Source organism: Mustelus asterias, chromosome 3 (assembly GCF_964213995.1).
Source record: "Mustelus asterias chromosome 3, sMusAst1.hap1.1, whole genome shotgun sequence".
Taxonomy (NCBI): domain Eukaryota; kingdom Metazoa; phylum Chordata; class Chondrichthyes; order Carcharhiniformes; family Triakidae; genus Mustelus; species Mustelus asterias.
The window spans coordinates 118183423-118202457 of NC_135803.1; the positions used below are offsets into that span (position 1 = coordinate 118183423).

The 19035-nt window shown below is 41.0% G+C and overlaps 1 protein-coding gene across 1 annotated transcript in view; it reads left to right on the plus strand.

The window, feature by feature from the left end:
- Positions 1-209: 209 nt before the first annotated feature.
- The window catches only part of suclg2 (succinate-CoA ligase GDP-forming subunit beta), a 400364-nt gene continuing 381538 nt past the window's right edge, over positions 210-19035 (plus strand). Inside the window, exon 1 of the mRNA XM_078209475.1 lies at positions 210-332. Coding sequence (XP_078065601.1) covers positions 255-332 — 78 coding nt within the window. The 5' untranslated portion in view covers positions 210-254. The remainder of the gene's footprint in view (positions 333-19035) is intronic.

Here is a 19035-nt window from a genome sequence, read left to right on the forward strand (position 1 = left end):
CCTCGTTGGCCCCTCCTTGCCCCGCCCCCTCTTCCCCTTGCCCCCTCCTCACCCTTCGCCCTCCCCCCTTGCCCCTCCCCCCCCCTTGCCCCCCCACCTCCCCCTCCCTGCCCTCCCTGCCCTGCCCCTGCCCTTCCCCACCCCCTCTTCCCCCTCCTCCTCCCTTGCCCTCCCCCTCCCCCCCCCCACTCCCCACTCCCCCCCTCCCCTCCCCCTCCTCTGCCCCTCCCGGTTCTGACTGATATCCCGGCAACATGGCGGCCTCGGTGACACTGCAGGCGGCGAGAGCGCTGAGAAAAGGGGCCGGGCGGCCGGCTCTGTGCCCCCGCCAGGTGGGTGCAGCGGGAGCGGACGGTGGGAGAAGGGTTTGTTTCTGGGATTGGGCCCGGGCTCCGCAGGCCTGGCCGGGCTCTCACTCTCAGGTCGGGGGGATGTTTGACCCGCGTCCCCCTGAAGCAGCCAGTTGCTGTTTCAGAGCTCAGTCACCTCACTGAGACCCAGAGATCCTTACCCCTGTTCCCAAAAACCTAGCAGAAAGATGACAGTGTCGCGCTTTCTCTGAAGTTGTTTAATATTTCTAAAGAGAGGCCTCTTTGGGAAAGTGTTTTAGTTTGTTACTAACATGATGTGGATAGTATTGGAATATTGAGTTTATTTGGGTGTCTCATGCCGCTTTCTCTTTCCCAAACTCCCAACAAAGTGTGCGGTTTGTGAACAGTGATTTCAGACTCTTTAGGTTTTCATCTGGCCCGTTGCTTCACTTGAAACTTTTGTCTGACCTTGTGCAGCTTTGCTGCTCTAACTCAGCAGTGAGAAGTCTCACAACACCAGGTTAAAGTTCAACAGGTTTATTTGGTAGCACAAGCTACTAGCTTTCGGAGCGCTGCCCCTTCACTCACCTGATGGAGGGGCAGCGCTCCGAAAGCTAGTGGCTTGTGCTACCAAATAAACCTGGACTTTAACCTGGTGTTGTGAGACTTCTTACTGTATTTACCCCAGTCCAACGCCGGCATCTCCACATCATGGCTAACTTTGCAGCATGGGGGGGGTGGGGAGCGGGGTGGTGATGGTTAGTAACTTATGGGTCATTGGGTTTTAACTGGGAGGAGGAGGGGGGTCCCTCACCCTCACCCTCACGAACGTTTGGAGGTTGCAGCATTGGACTTCAGAAGTTGTGACCATTAGCCAGAATTTAGACATCGCTCTCACAGTAGTGCTAAAAGACCAGACTGGTGCAAAATCTTTGACTGTGAAATTTACAGCTTGCAGAAGGATGTTAGGATCAACCTACATAAGAAATAGAAACAGAATCATGGCTTACACCACCTGCTCGAGCGTTCAGTATGGTCATGGCTGATTTTTGACCTCGGCTCCCCATTGCAGCCTGATCCCCATCTTCCTTGATTCTCAAAAGCTCTAAGATCTAGTGGTCTAGAATATGTTTATTTTATTTATTAGTATCACACGTAGGCTTACATTAACACTGCAGTGAAGTTACTGTGAAAATCCCCCATTCGCCACACTCCAGCACCTGTTCGGTACACTGAGGAAGAATTTAGCATGGCCAATGCACCTAACCAGCACGTCTTTCAGACGGAAGAAACCGGAGCACCTGGAGGAAACCCACGCAGACATGGGGAGAACGTGCAAATTCCGCACAGATAGTGACCCAAGCCGGGAATCGACTCTGGTCCCTGGTACTCAGAATATCATGATGTGGAGATGCCGGCGTTGGACTGGAGTAAGCACAGTAAGAAGTCTCACAACACCAGGTTAAAGTCCAACAGGTTTATTTGGTAGCAAATACCATTATGGTATTTGCTACCAAATAAACCTGTTGGACTTTAACCTGGTGTTGTGAGACTTCTTACTCAGAATATCCACAGCTCTGTGGGCCAGAGATTTCGAAAAACTGTCAACCCTCTGAAGAAGTCAATCTTATCTTGAGACTCCGCATAGACTTTCTAACGGGGGAACAACCTCTCCACATCCACTCACTGAAGCCCTCTGAGAATAATACTTTAATCATCACCTCTCATTCTTCCAAACTCCAGATGATATCAGCCCACTATACTCTCTCTCTTGTGGGAGAACCATCTCATCCCAGGAATCAATATAGTACACCTTTGTTGTCCCCACTCTTAAGAAAAGCATATAGGCAAGTTCAATGTGGAAATCAAAACTGTTCCCCAGGTGTGGTCTTACCATAGCTCTGTATGAATGCAGCAAACCTCTGTACTCTTATACACCAAATCCTTTGCACAAGGGTCAATATATCATTTTTCTTTCTAATTGCTTGCTGGATCCATATGTTAACTTTATTTTTTGTGTATAAGGAAACCCAATTCCCTCTGAACAGCAATATGAAAGAGTTAATCAACATATTTTCTTCTAACCAAAGTCAAATACCTTCATGTTTTCCCTGCTGTGAAGTTGAGTTTACAAAGATGTAAAGAATGTTTGTAAAGATGTAAAAGAATTGTAAAAAATGCTAGAGGGGGAAAAAAGTGTGTGATCCCTTTAAAGGCTGGTTTTGTGTTCAATGCTGGAATGTTTATAATGCGGGTATACAGAGTACACAGATGGCAACATTTGTTGCAGAGGCCAAAACATCAGGGTTGCCTTGGTAACAGGCTTTGCAGATTTTTGCACCCTGACAGCCTATCAGTTTAAAGAGGAGAGTCCGCTATCGGGATCCTATCAAATTTGAATTTGCTGTTGTTGTCAGCATCAAATCAATCCTGATGTAGAAAATTGATAAGTCATCTGAGTTATAAAAAGAGGAACTCAACTGCCTGCCAGCAGTTCAACTGAGAGCCAGCCAGTACAGAAGGACATCTCTAGAGCGGCTCTGCACTCTGCCAGCTAAAGAACTATCTCTGAAGAGTATTCTCCATCTATCCAACAAAAGGGTATCAAATCAGAAAGACCTTACGGACAGAGAAATCAACAGGAAAAACTCCAAAATCTTCCGAAAACCATCAGACCTGGTTGTATATTTTCTTTGAGAGAGACCAAAATTCTGTTATTGCTGTTTTGGTAATGAATGGCCCTTGTATTTATTCGAACAGCATTACAGTTGAATTTTACTTCAATTAATATGTTACTTAGTTAAAGTTCCGGTTAGTTAAATAAAATAACTTGTAAAATATTCACTTAATGTGAGTGTCAGGTCTTTGTGTTAATGAACCTCTAAATATTAATGTCGAACAGTTAACACCTTCCCAAACACTTTAACCAGATTATGAAGTGAGGTAAAGGGGATTAACCTCTGCGTCGTAACATCCCATATTATTGTCTGCCTCATTGCCCACTCATTTAATCTCTGAATCCCTTTTTTAATGCCTTGTGCCTCCCTTGTAGTTTAGTTTTCTGTCTAGCTTTGTATTATCATCAAATTTGGTTAGGCTACACTGGGTTCCTAATTCTAAGCCGTTAAATATATTGTGATTTGTTGTAAATGGGGCCCAACACTGAACCTCGTGGCAATCCACTATTTACAGCCTGCCACCTTAAAAATAGCCTTTTTTCCCTGCTATTTTCTTTAATCAATCCTTTATCCAGGCTGACATATTCCCTGTCATATGAGCCTTTATTTTGTGTGACAGCCTTTTATGTCACACCTTATTTATCACCTTGTACCACGTTCACTGGTGTGGGGTTCAGACTTAATTGTAAGACTTGTGTCAATTATAATTGTCAAAATGAGTTGGGTTAGTTTTCTAACAGAACCTGCAATCTCAACTAGCTACAGACCACTCTGGGTACAAGCTATAAGTGAATGTGTGGTCACTTCCTAATGAGTGATGCCCTGGGCTCATTATCCCAAAAGACCTAATTGACACATCTTGGGTGCTCTAGAAAGTTTAAACACCTTTATGTAACTTCCTAGTGGCTGCTGATGCCTGAACCAGTTTCTTTAAAAAGAAACAAAGTGCAAGAGGTACACAATCTTAAACTAATACAGTAATTATAAAATAACTACAATTCAGATAAAATCAGTGCATAGAGATAATTACTGTGTTAAAGTTGAGGTAGCAATATATACATTACAAAATATCAAATAAACGTCACAAAATGTTTCTTCATGCAGAGAGCAATGGGTGCCTGGAACGCGCTGCCAGAGGAGGTGGTGGAAGCAAGCACATTAGCAACATTTAAGAAGCATCTGGATGGGTACATGAATAGGGAGGGAATAGAGGGATATGGCCTGAGGACAGACAGAAGGTGTTTTTTTAGTTTAGGGCATCAAGATTAACACGGGCTTGGAGGGCCGAAGGGCTTGTTCCTGTGCTGTACTTTTCTTTGTTCTTTACATAACTACACCTCTGACTACAGAATCTGGTTTCAGAGTTACAACAAAACCACAGTAATGCCTAGGTCTGTTACGTTAACATAAATTGATTGTTTCTCTTTAAAGCATTAGAAGTTAAAAGCTGAGACAATTCAAGAAAAAACTATAGTTTGAGACCTAAAATTGTTTTCCTTTTAACACAATCGGCTCTTGAGAGGAATACAGCATATTTTTCAAACCACTTGCCAGAGCCTAATCTCTGCAACCTTTGATTTGGTAATTAAACAACAAGTGACCTCAAATGTAACAGAAGATTTCCTCCTCCATTTCTCCCATAGTAAAACAATAAAATGTAACCTTACTTTGGGGTAAGGCAGCATGGCGCATTTCATTTGTCAAAAAGGAATAGGCAACAGCTCACATGGTGTGATACAAGTGTCTTACATATTGAGTTAATAGTTTCATTGATTAATGCACTTTGATTCCTTGATTATTGCACATAACAAAACTAAAACTAATTATTAAACATGGATTTCCCTACACTACTAGCTTCATCTATCTTACTAGCTACATCCTCAAAAAATCCCTTTCATTCCCTTTAAATTCCCTTTCATAGAATAGTGTTGACACCACCCAATTGTACTATGATTTTCTAAGTTCCCTGTTACCACTTTCTTAATAATGGATTGCAGCATTTTCCAAACAATTGATGTTAGACTAAAAAATCTGTAGTTTCCTGTTTTTTCTCTCTCTCCTTTCTTGAATAGTAGTGTTACATTCATTACTTTCCAATCCACTGGGAGCATTCAAGAATCTGGGAATTTTAGAAGATCACAAGCAATGTATCCACAACATCCACAGCCAACTCTCTTAGAATTATAAGTTTAGGCCATCAAGTCCAGGGGATTTCTCAGCTTTTAGTTCCTTCAATTTCTCAAGTATATCTTCTTTCCTAGTATTAATTACTTTAAGTTCCTCACTCAGTGGAATGTTGGTTTCCCACTATTTCTGGTATAGTGTTTTGTCTCTTTGTTATAAAAAATATACAGCACATTTCTTTGGCTGTTCGCAGTAGGCAGGGCATTGACCACACTCAACCAATCCAAGCTTGCAAAACTCAAAACATGATGACATTAGATGTGATTCTGTGATTGGGCAGAACTTGCTGAATAATCCTGAGTGTGTTAAGAATTACAACAACAACCAATTTTAGATTATCAGTTGGGCTTGCGCTTTGGCTCACTTAAAGGAATATATCCAAGCATTGCATCTTTTTGAAGTAAACAAAGAAGTGAGGAACAATAGTTCCCTGGCGCACCACCTCAGCCAATCAGAGTCAACACCTAACTAATCAGCAAGCATTTCCCATGCAGTATAGATTGTTACTACCTTTGAAATTTGGCATCCTTGCTTCTGTCCTGGTAAGCGCAAGACAAAAAGCTTTGACAACATGTCTCTCGTTTTCAGCAAGCAATTACTTAAAAGTAAGTTCTCCTGTCATAGCTTCTCAGGAACCTATGTTTACTTTCTCTACTTTTTGCATGCCTGTGGAAACCCTTATTGTCTGATTTTATATTTCTTGTTAGTTTATTCTTATACTGTTTGTCTAGTCTAAATAAAGATTAAAATCCCTGATTATTGCATTACATTTCTTACAATCTTCTCTTATTTCTTTAACCTCCAGCATACTAACATGCCGGTGCAGCAAGCAATTCAGAAGGGGAATGGTATGTTGGCCTTTAATGCAAGGGGATTTGAATACAGTTATAAGCAAAGTCCTGCCTCAAAAACCTTGAGTCCACACCTGAAGTATTGTGTGTATTTTTAGTCCCTTAGCTTAGAAAGCAAAAAAAACGATATTATTGCTACAGAGTGGGAATGCAACGATTGTTCACTGAATGGCGGGACTGTTCTATGAAGAAAGATGGGAGAAACTTCTAGAGTTTCAAAGAGTAAGAAGAGATCTCATTGAAACCTACAAAATGCTTAAAGGATAGATAGGGTAAGAAGCACCATGCAGGTAAGATGTTTCCCTTGGCTGGGGAGTCTAGAATCGGGGGATGATTTCAAACCAAGGACAACATAGAACCGAAATGAGAAAATACCTTTTTACTCAGGGGTTGTGAATCATTGGAAATCTCTGCCTCAGAGGGCTGTGGAAGCTCAGTGATTGAGTATGTTTAAAGCAAAATTGACATTTCTAAATACCAATAACATAAATGGAAAAGGGGGACAGCATGGAATAAAGATATTGAAATGGATGATCAGCCATGATAGTATTGAATGGTGGAACAGAGTCAATGGGCTGAATAGCCTGCTCCTCCGCTTATGTTTCTCTCAATTCTGTTAGATGCATTAGTATTCCAAACATTAAGGGTTTTTCCTTTGGTTAAATAACTATTTCAAAAAAAGATCAACCCATTGACCTTATTTTTTCTTGGGATTAAAGTAAGGATGTCAGTGCTGAGTAGAAAACCACTCTGTACAGTGTCCTGCCTCTAAAAAGCATTTTTTACTGCAGTTTCCAATGATTCCACCTTGGGTTTTGTGGTAGGAGTTCACAGTCAGTCGCATTATCTATTAAGTTTTGAAAACTAGCATACCAGAGAAAACTTGTGTCCCATTAGTTTGCCCTGGGTTAGAAGCCAAGGCACAGAGGTGAATGTTACTTCTGGGTGGAACTGTGGAGTATTTAATGTCAAGGTGTGAGGCTTTTAAGCGTTTAGTCCAGTCAGCTGGTCAGTTTGAAGAATGGAGCCTGCTTTCGGGCTGTGTGCCAAGCTCACCAAGGATCTAAATTTAATTCCAGTTCGGAAGGCTCTCCATACAGAGTACAGGAATGGGATAGAGAATCTGGTGAACTGGTGCGGCAACAATAATCTCTCCCTCATTGTCAGCAAAACGAAGGAGATTGTCATCAACTTCAGGAAGTGTAAAGAAGAACATGCCCCTGTCTACATCAATGGGGACGAAGTAGAAAGGGTCAAGAACTTCAAGGTTTTAGGTGTCCAGATCACCTACAACCTGTCCTGGTCCCCCCATGCCGACACTATAGTTAAGAAAACTCACCAATGCCTCTACTTTCTCAGAAGACTAAGGAAATTTGGCATGTCAGCTAACACTCTCACCAACTTTTACAGATGCACCATAGAAAGTATTCTTTCTGAAAAGCATTCTTTCACCATAGAAAGCATTTCTTTCTTGGTATGGCTCCTGCTCTGCCCAAGACCTCAAGGAACTATAAAAGATCGTGAATATAGTCCAATCCATCACGCAAGCCAGCCTCCCATACATTGACTCTGTCTACACTTCCTGCTGCCTCGGCAAAGCAGCCAGCATAATCAAGGACCCCACGCACCCCGGACATTCTCTCTTCCACCACCTTCCTTCGGGAAAAAGATACAGAAGTCTGATGTCATGTACCAACTGACTCGAGCAGCTTCTTCCCTGCTGCTGTCAGACTTTTGAATGGACTTCCCTTGCATTAAGTTGATCTTTACACCCTGGCTATGACTGTAACACTTACATTCTGCACTCTCTGGTTTCCTTCTCTATAAACGGTATGTTTTGTCTATAGCGCACAAGAAACAGTACTTTTCACTGTATGATACATGTGACAATAATAAATCAAATAGAAATAATGTGACTGAAGTGAAGGGGAGGCCTGCATATCACACTCTCACTTTTGATACAAGTTGGCCCTCTTCCTGTCATAGTGCCGTCCCTTTTTCTCTTTAATATTCTCAATCTGCACTTTTGAAAAAGGGGTTTAAGTCCTCCAATAAATATTGAAACATAACAATGTTTAGTTGGCCGACCGCTGACACTTGTCATTTGTGCACGATCCCCTTGCTACCTTCCTAACCAGGGTCCCAACTGCTGACTTGTTGAATGTAAAAGATCCGATGCAATTATTTGAAGAAGGGTGGGATATTTCCCTGGTGTCCTGGCCAACATTCTTCCTTCAACTAATAAGGCCAAAAATAGATTATCAGTTGGTCTTGTTTCCATGCTGTATGTGCAAACTGTTTTGTATTTGCTTCTATGATCATTCACAGTTCGAAATTAATCCATTAGCTAACAAGCACATTGATAGTTCCTGTAATAATAAGCACTATATAAATGCAAATTAATTAATTCATTCTTTAGATGTTGCAATTGGGACTTATGTACTTAAATCCTGCATTATTGTGTGGGATTAGTCTCCGTATTGATACAGGAAACACCTAGGCAACTCAGCTCTTTGTTGTTACATCCACAAAATCATAAGATTAATCTTTAACATGAGACTCCTAGAATTTGCATTTGGGGATGGGGTGAGGAAATTATAATGATCTCATGCCAAAAATAGTTTGACTTGTATTGAAGCTGCTTTGCTGATTTGGGGGCAGGAGAAATAGGATCTGTTTGCTATTCCATGATGTGTTTCTGTGCTTAAAGTGTAAATCACAGTGAGAACAATATCTCCCAAAGGAATTTTGTTGATATGAGTAGCTCTTAAAGCATATTTTCACAGCATCGTGTGCATTTGAGGTGATAGGAGATCTGCAATGTAATTTTGTTCTTATGATGTGTGCATGAAATGTATGTGTACATTTGGTATTCTCAAAAGAACCTCAGTAACATAGCTCTAATCAATTTTAATAAAGTCTTCATAGTTTGTACAGCATTGCTAATGAAGAAGCAGGAACCATAGAAGCACGACAACTAAATCATGATTTTCTCCAGGGTGCATAGTCCAGCATTAAGATTGGAGCATGATAGATTCTCCTATGAAAGAGAATTGAGGTATATCTGTTCATTCTTGTTCGCCAGATTTGATGCTTTCATCAGTGATGTGTGTGGAATGCCAGAAAATGGCTGTTAAAGGATTTTCTGTGAGAATTGCAGAGCTATTTGTTGTAGGTTTATATTGGCAGTCTACTTACTATTTTGAACAGTGGAGTATGGCAGTAAGTTGCTATGAGTACAGTACGATGCTTCTGCATCGTTTAAGAGGAGGGTGAGAAAAACATTGGAAGATACAGGAGGCATTTACCTTCATTCAGTTGCTTGGATTTCTAGTGAATGCTTTATAATTCTTCAGGACCAGATTGAAAACAGGCAAACAGTTCTTGCCTTTTGTATTTCTCTCCCCAATGACTGATTAAACTGGATAAGCTTGTGGTGTATTAGGAGAATGCCTAATACACCACATACATTGTCTATCATGATTCAGAGATTTTGGATTACAATGACATCTTTCATCCATTTGAGAGAGATGTGGGGGAGAAAAAGTGGAAGCATTTGCTGGGAGGGTGGGCTCCCTTGAAAGTAAGAACTTTTTTTGCTGACTACTTTTTATGAAGCTAAAATAACCAGCTGGTATGCATCATTGAACATGAGAGTGGTTGGAACATGAAGGTGGCTGCTACGTCACAAGCTGCCCTGTGCTATCCTTTTACGAAGTATAGTTGATGAAGAAACTAAGGATTGGGACGACAGTAGCTCGAAGGCATTATCCAGAGTAGTGCATGTCACAATACATTCATTCTATGATTGGATGCTGAAAGTCAATTATTTGTTGCCAAACTTCTGCTCCTCCAGCTGCTGGAACCATGAATTGACTGGGCAGTATGTGTCCATGCCGCGATCAAAAGGATGGTGCAATGCACTGGTAAATGCTATGATGGGTTGTGCTGTTTGTCATGCTGCTCAGGAAGAGTTCCTGGTTCTTGTTTCCTGTCCAGTGAGCACTCAAGCCTGCAATTGCAAGTTGTCTAATGGAAAACAAAGGAGAAAAGATAGCCTTGTGTTGTGGGTGTAAAATTAGTCATCACTGGAAACTAGGAAATACAACTGGATAAAATGAAATGCAGCTAGAAGTCTAACAACAGGTTAAAGTCCAACAGGTTTATTTGGTAGCAAAAGCCACTAGCTTTCGGAACAGGCTGTTCCTTTGTCAGCTGGGTGGGAGTTCTGATCACAAACAGGGCACAAAGACACAAACTCAATTTACATGAATAATGATTGGAATGTGAGTCTTTACAGCTAATCAAGTCTTAAAGGTACAGACAATGTGAGTGGAGGGAGCATTAAGCACAGGTTAAAGAGATGTGTATTGTCTCCAGACAGGACAGCTGGTGAGATTTTGCACATCCAGGCAAGTTGTGGGGGTTACAAATAGTGTGACATGAACCCAATATTCCGGTTGAGGCCGTCCTCGTGTGCGGAACCTGGCTATCAGTCTCTGCTCAGCGACTCTGCGCTGTCGTGTGTCGTGAAGGCCGCCTTGGAGAACGCTTACCCGGAGATCAGAGGCTGAATGCCCGTGACCGCTGAAGTGCTCCCCAACAGGAAGAGAACAGTCTTGCCTGGTGATTGTCAAGCGGTGTCGATGATCCGGCACATCTTGCAGAGGTTGCTGTGGCAGGGTTGTGTGGTGTCTTGGTCACTGTTCTCCTGAAGGCTGGGTAGTTTGCTGCGGACAATGGTCTGTTTGAGGTTGTGCGGTTGTTTGAAGGCAAGAAGTGGGGGTGTGGGGATGGCCTTGGCGAGATGTTCGTCTTCATCTTTGCCTTTGTCTGCACCTTTAAGACTTGATTAGCTGTAAAGACTCACATTCCAATCATTATTCATGTAAATTGAGTTTGTGTCTTTGTGCCCTGTTTGTGATCAGAACTCCCACCCACCTGACGAAGGAACAGCCTGTTCCGAAAGCTAGTGGATTTTGCTACCAAATAAACCTGTTGGACTTTAACCTGGTGTTGTAAGACTTCTTACTGTGTTTACCCCAGTCCAACGCCGGCATCGCCACATCATAAAATGAAATGGACAGGGTAGAATGACAGGCAAAACCACAAAGCTTGCTGTTACGCAAATAATAGATTTAACACCATGTTAATTTTTAAGAAAAACAGAAATTTTTAAAAATTGGTGCATAATAACAGTCATCTCAGATAGTGAAATGTATTTTAAAAAACAAAAACTGCTTACATATTTTGCTTAATTGGGGTGCAAGAACCACAGGTTAATTGAAACATGTTAATCCACAGTAAATTTGCCAGATTCACTGAGACTAGCTTATGAGAGAAGGTTGACCATAGTAAGAAATAGGCGCAGGAGTAGGCCATTCAGCCCCTACACTTTGCTCTGCCATTCAACAAGATCATGGCTGATCTAACTGTGGCTTTAACTCCAGTTTTTTGCCTGTCCCCAGAGCCTTGAACCGTTTCTTTCCTCTGGTAAAAGATGCCATGTAAATAAATGCAAATTATTGTTGGGGGATTCAAACTGAGTCAATTATCTGTGGTGAACTCGCGAATCCAACATCTGACCCATGCAGTTTAAAATCCTCCTGGGCATTGTTCATAATTGACCCATCAATCTGGCTCATTGATCTGACCTGGAGGGGTAGACCTATCACTGGAAACTGGAATTCATCCTTCTTGGGTCCAAGTAACCTTGCATAACGGCACTGGATTTGGTAGGGTTGCCTTAGTTAAATAAGGAGCAGAAAAACTTATCAGCAGTGCTTTTTATGCAATTTCAGTCAATTGAAATCTAATAGTACCTGTCACATGTCAAGACTAAAAGAAAACACTCAATCACAGAGATAACTGCAGGAAAGGCCTCATTCAGTCTGCCATGCAAACTAACTTCCTAACGTGTGCTGTCTAACCTTTCACACCCCCAGGTCAGGTGACCCCATATGTGGTAGAGTGTTTCTTACAATATCTTATGAGTACCTTAAAGTATCCAACACTCAAGTCCACACACACATAATCAGCTATAACCATGACATCTTTCCATTATTAGACCAAAACATGTCCATGATTTTTCTTCTTGGTGTATGTTACTTCAGACTCCATCCTTACCAAGCATACTGCAGTAAGTTTTGCAGACTAACTTAAATTATTTCCCTAACTCACTGAGTAGATGGATTTCTTCAATTACCCTCAGTTAGGTGACCCCCCCCCCCTCCCACCCCCATAAGTAGTACAGTGTACCTTCTGGTACCTTGCTCAAGTACTGTACAGTATCAGCCATCACCATTACAGTATTTTTCTGATGTGGGGTTCTGAGCCTTTACTGTTCCCATGGCTAGATTCTTTTGACCTGGGTGAGGCACAGGTGTATCTTTCCAGGACAATGTGTGTTTCTTATCAGGCAAACAATAACCAGTAATGTAGCTTTCTCATTAATTTAGGTTGGAGATACATGTGTCAGGCACCAAGCGATTCAAACAGAGCCAAGACCTTGCAATATACTTTCATGTAATAGCTATCTATCATCATGGCTAATTTATAAAAAGTTTAAAAACTGGATAAATGCTTTATAATGACTGGCTGTAATTTTCAAACAAAAGGAACTTTGTCAGTTAGAGAAGCTGACACCTTGTTATCTCTGAAGCAATGCTAATGGTCCTGTGAGGGTCAATTGACTAACAGAGACTACTAGTCTGCTAGGAAAAAGGACCCCTGCAACTTATTTCAAATCCTTAATGGTCAAAATATTAACCTCAAGATACAGCAAAGGAATATACATCCATTATTGAATCCATACTGGAGAGGTCGAAGTCATGTGACATGATTTAGTTGGAAGAATTTGTAACATAGTCTTACTGTATTGCCAGTCTGCCTACCATTTTCTATCTAGCAGCAGCAGCTCAGAACATGGGCTTTGTCCAGGTGAATGCTTAGCACCCTTTGACCCTGCTTTTGCCAGGATTTCTATACCATCGCTATAAGACTACAATTCATTGCTACATGCTTATCACATTGTGGTTGCCACCTCTACTGCAAAAGTTTATTACTCAAATCAGTCTTCAGCCAGCTGACCACTGTGAAAGAATACACCCACTGAACTTTGATTCTAGATTCTGGACTCGTGAAATAATAAATGTTTGCTCTGTGGTCTTTGCCCTGTCACACTTTCTTTCTCTATCCCTCCTTTATTTTATGAATGCACCAGGGGCTACAAGTTAGTCTCAGAGGCACATCGCGAGCAATTCAGAGATATATGTAAATGTGAGGTGAGGAGCATATTACATGCAAATATCCATAGGTTGCTATCTAAATGCATTGTTCCTCAATTAGTTTTGCAGAAAACATTTTCTTGCCCCCAACTTTCTTTTAGGAAATTGGTATATTTGTCCGCTCACGGTGCATTAAACTTGCCAAAGAAAGCTATGTCCAAAGCAATAGCGCACTGCTACAGGAAATTCTGGCCTAATATGCTGTTTCTGCTCAAAGCTATATTTGAAGGCACTGACTCCACTGGTGAAATTACCCCAATTACACTGAAAGAGTGACCAGTGACAGGGTATAAAAAACATGGTGTCATCTTTATTCTCTGTTTTGGTCAACTCTGTGCTTTTTTTGGATTTACAAGGCAACTGAAAAAGTATTTGTTAGAATGTATTTGTGTGTACGTGTCTTGATCCTTTTATTTTAGAATTTTGCAACACTTTTTGTAAATAGTGTTTAGAATCATACTTCAGGTCCTACTTTACATGCAGTGTAAGATTGGATGGGACAGTGCTAGAGGCATATGAGCTGCTGGATGATATGTTGCTAATGCAGATTTGCTTGTGAAATCCACCAGCTTTTGTACAGGCATTTTGCAAATTTGCTATAAGACAAAACAATCCAGCAGAAAGTTGCAAGTTGGGAACCTGAATTGATTTAGATTTGCAGTGTTTACAATGGCAAACAGGAGATATAAACTTGGTTAATTTTATGTCTCTCGCTGTACAGCTCCAACTCCAGTAGTGTACTTTTGACAAAGTGCAAGACCCTGGTGTGATTTTGAGCCACTGTTATGTTCATGGATAGAATAGTGGATGTTCATCTTGCATCTTTTAGTTGCTGCCTACAGCTGTCTGGGTCCTTACTTCTAGACTTCCCTTCCTAATCCCTCTGCTCTTTTAAGGCTCCTCTTAAAACATATTTTGACAACTTTCAATCACCTATCTTTTGGTCAGTCTGCTTCTGTCTGACTTTATTTCTCTGGAGCATCTTGAGATGTTTTTCTAAGTTTCAAGAGCTACATAAGTGCAAGTATTTTTGTCAGGAACATAGAAGTGAATGTGAGATCATGTAATGATAAATGTGACTGCTTGTTGAATATCATTACTATTGCGCGTTTTACTTCCTTAGAACAGGGAAGCATTTTGTACAATTAGTATGACTGCAGTGTGCATAGCACTGCATTTTATTAGGACTATTTGTAACAGTTACAAAGGTTACTATGTATCCCATTACTCCTGGTTACTCTTCAACATTCAATATTGTGGGAAATGGCAAAATAGCCTATTAAACCCAAACTGCACACCATTCATCAAATAGTCAAAGTTAATATTTTTAGGATGTGCTTTAAAGCTTGAAAAATAACAAAAGTTAGAAAACCCTTTCAAAATACTCTTGGTAGCTTAGTGGGGTAAATCACTGTCCAGGTTAGCACGATCGAGCCATGAAGCTATCCCTATCTAATGCTGAATTAGCCAGGCTAAATTGGACTGTGATGCAGATGGTATAATTTGGTATCTTCTGCATGGAAGGGAAAAAAGAAAGCTTCCCTCAAACCTGACTGCTTTACAGCATGCATGCAGTAAATTATGCATGTGAACCCATCAAATGATGTACCTGTTTGTGATGCCCTTCATGGTTCACTAATCTGCTGACCCTCTTTAAACTCAGATGAAGAATATTGGTGTGGAGGAGCAGAGTTTCCAGTCCTCATGTAACCTTGCCCAAGCACCTTCAGAATAAGAGGAAAGATAAATTATGACAAAGTTCAAGTCTACAAGTTTTAATTTCCAATGTAAAATTGAACTACAGTATTTCTTAGTGACAGTCCTCAACAGGTAGAGAATATTTTAAAAGTATTTATCGAAAACTGTTAAATCATAATTATTTATCCATTGGAAACAGGAACCACAGTATGGTGTTACAGCACATTTATATAAGTAAGCAAACTTTGTAGAGAGGTTTGGTCATTATTGCTTGTGTTAAGCAGGCAGGTTTACTCACCATTTAACTTCTATGTTCATAATGTATCTTTGCATGTCACATTGTAATGCAAGAGAGGCAACTCCGTGCTCCAACAATGGTCAAGATCCGACTATTTGTGGACCCTGAAGTTGCCTGTTGGAGTTATGGATGCTTGGACCTTTTACAGTTGGACAGGCAACAGGAATCAATGGTATAGAGGGCAATAATAAAGGAGAGAGTTATGATCTCTAAAGACTTCTCTAAGTTCTGGCATCAACATAAAAATACCAATACATTTATCACATGCATCTGGACAAATGTCATTTGTGATGTAATGAATATTAGGACTGTCAAGTGATTTGAAAAAAATCAATCAGCATTAATCTTGTGATTAAAAATTGTAATTTGTTAATCATGGTTTTAATTACATTTTTAATTGATATAATTACTGCATCCATCTTTTTCAATTTTGTTTTTACACATATAAAAGTTGGAACAGAAGACCTTTAAATTCTTGCGGTATTACTACTAACTAATAGTAAATTAAGCAGTGACTGGAAAAATATTACAATTTATAATAAGACTAATGCAGATTATTATATTTTTAAATGTTTGCCATCCCAAATATTTATTGCATCACAAATGGCATACAATGCCCATGTGATAGATGTATAGGTATTGTCATGCAAAGAAGAGATGAAAGAAAATATATATATCCATATCATCCTGGTTATCTTATACAATTATTTTTAGAAATATATATAATGGACAAAGACTTGACACTGACTGGACCTATGACTGGCTACACCACACAAAAATAATTTCTAGCCTTTAGAAAGCCACGGCAACCTGTTCATCTCTAAAGATGTGCTAATGTCCCCTATTACTGCAAAAATCAACTGCAAGAAAATGCGTAAAAGCCCTTTTACACTTCTGAGGTAAAGTTCTGTCCAATGGAGACAGCCCGCCTGTGAAGACAAAGGACTTTGAAACCTCTCGTAAACTTAGTAATGGAGGAAACATTATCTATCTCAAGAATCCAGATCAGAAGTATACATCCTTTGTCCAAACCAAGGATGAGAAGTGGAAATTAAGTCACATGACCTCCCCCCAAATTAAAAGCTGCTGGATCATGTCATATTGCCTTGTGAAACTAAATGAGGCAGTCTGCCATCTTCCATCAACAAAACAGCAGTATAACTAAAACTTTCTACATGCTTCTCCCATCATGGAAGTCACTGGAAAAGTGGATTACCCTGCATCAGCGTCAACCTTTTTGAAGGAATACACCGTTGGACTTTGGATTCTGGACTCGTGTGAAACACTAATTCTTATTTTATCTGTGGTTTTTATTTGCACCTTTCCTTCTCTTATTTTGTGAATGTTGCTAAGACCCAGACCAAAAATTCCAAGGTGTTTTATGGAGTTAGCGTAGACCCTAAGTTTTACATTTGGTTTTGGCATGGGTGAGCATAAGGTATGATTCAAGTGACCCACTAGAAAACTTTTATCAAACAAAGTTTATTTAAGAGCACAGTTAAAATATAACAAAAAGATTTAGCATAACTTTTACCACTTACAAGAATTAAACACAACATAATGTACCTCCCAAAAGCTAACTAGCTCTGTTGTTCCAAGTTAAACACCATCCCACAGACACACACCCTTCTTAAGAGTTGGCATAGAAACAAGTATGCTCACGTGATGCTGGATTTGCAGCTTTTTAACACCTGCTGTGAATTGGTCCTTTGAATGTTGGATCAAATCTCTGAGGCTTCCCAGTCCTGGAACTTTCAGCAAGCCTCTAGAGAGACAGAGATACTGCCGCCTTCCACCAGCTTCTAACAACAACTAAAATGTAACTCCAACTCCAGAGAGAGTGAAATTTTCTCCAAGCCCAACTCTACTTCAAGCTATACTGAAAAGTGAAACTAAAAACTGGACTTTCCTATGAAGCATAGCTGTCCCTAGCCACATGACACAAACTGTCAATCAATCGCAATCAAATTCCACTCGGCAATCCCCAAAGGACCATTAAAAAACACAGAACCCTGCATTCATCCAGATTAAAAGTAAATATGATATCCATTATCTTGCTTCATGGTGAAGCATTATTCTTGGTGAAGAAGGCATATGACATGCTTGCCTTTATAGGACGGGGCATAGAGTACAAAAGTTGGGGTCTGATGTTGCAGATGTATAGAACGTTGGTTCGGCCGCATTTGGAATACTGCGTCCAGTTCTGGTCACCACACTACCAGAAGGACGTGGAGGCTTTAGAGAGAGTACAGAGGAGGTTTACCAGGATGTTGCCTGGTATGGAGGGGCTTGGTTATGAGGAGAGATTGGGGAAACTGGGGTTGTTCTCCTTGGAAAGACGGAGGATGAGGGGAGACTTAATAGAGGTGTATAAAATTATGAAAGGCATAGATAGGGTGAACGGTGGGAAGCTTTTCCCCGGGTCGGTGGTGACGTTCACGAGGGGTCATAGGTTCAAGGTGAAGGGGGGGAGGTTTAACACAGATATCAGAAGGACATATTTTACACAGAGGGTCGTGGGGGCCTGGAATGTGTTGCCGGGCAAGGTGGTGGAGGCGGACACACTGGGAACGTTTAAGACTTATCTAGACAGCTATATGAACGGAGTGGGAATGGAGGGCTACAAAAGAGTGGTCTAGTTTGGACCAGGGAGCGGCGCGGGCTAATTGTTCTTTGTTTCTCGTTTCAAGGCTTCATTCTATGATCATCTTACTGGTGCCAGTACAGAGCGAGACTGCGGATAGTTGGGAACCTGTCTCGGGGGCAGGGAATTCAGATGGTGTTTGTAAAACAGAAGTGGAGATGAATAGGGTTGGGAAGCATTTTCTGATCAGGGCCAGTGTGATCTCCTGGACTCGTTTCGATCGCCACAGGGGGTCGGAGAGGAATTTCCCAGATTTTTTTTCCCCATATTGGCCCTGGGGTTTTCACTCTGGGTTTTCGCCTCTCCCTGGAGATCACATGGTCTGGAATGGGGGGGTGGGGGTGAGTTAATAGGTTGTGATGAACAAAGCATCGTAGCTGTGAGGGACAGCTCGGTGGATAGGATATTAGTATGTAGATAGGCTGGAAAATTGGGCGGGGATCCTGGATTCAGGATTCAATCCTGGACCGGGGAGCGGCGCGGGCTTGGAGGGCCGAAGGGCCTGTTCCTGTGCTGTATTGTTCTTTGTTCTTTGTTCAGTAACAATTAGAGGACACTGGTTGCAGACAACATGATGCCGACAAAATCCTGCAAAGGAACATGATTAAAGTACATTTCTTAAAAGCGCAGTATTGTCACAATGTACTGGGGCTATGTGGCAACGCCCCCTTCCACATTTTAATTGTGTGTAAAATAAACTAACCCTCTGATTTTAACCTATCTTGAGTTTGCTGTGGGTTATTATTAAAGGGTTGGGGAAAACATCATCAATTATTAAGAGAGAAATGAAAATCAACACACGTTTCTGTTTTTGGATGGATGGCAAGACGAGAAATTAGGGTTTTAAATTAAGCCCCCTTCTTCTACATAACAATATTTTTATATAGGTGGTAGGGCTTAATTAGGGAGTTGTGATCTCTACAAGACTGTTCTCCTTTGTTACTACCCTCTCTATTACTGCTTCCCTGTTCATAAATGAAAGAGTAATTGGAAATACAATCATGTTTTAATAGTGAAAGTAAGATCTAAGGGTCTGTTAAATTGTAGCATTGCTGTGGTCCAATACACACCTGAGTCATTATGTG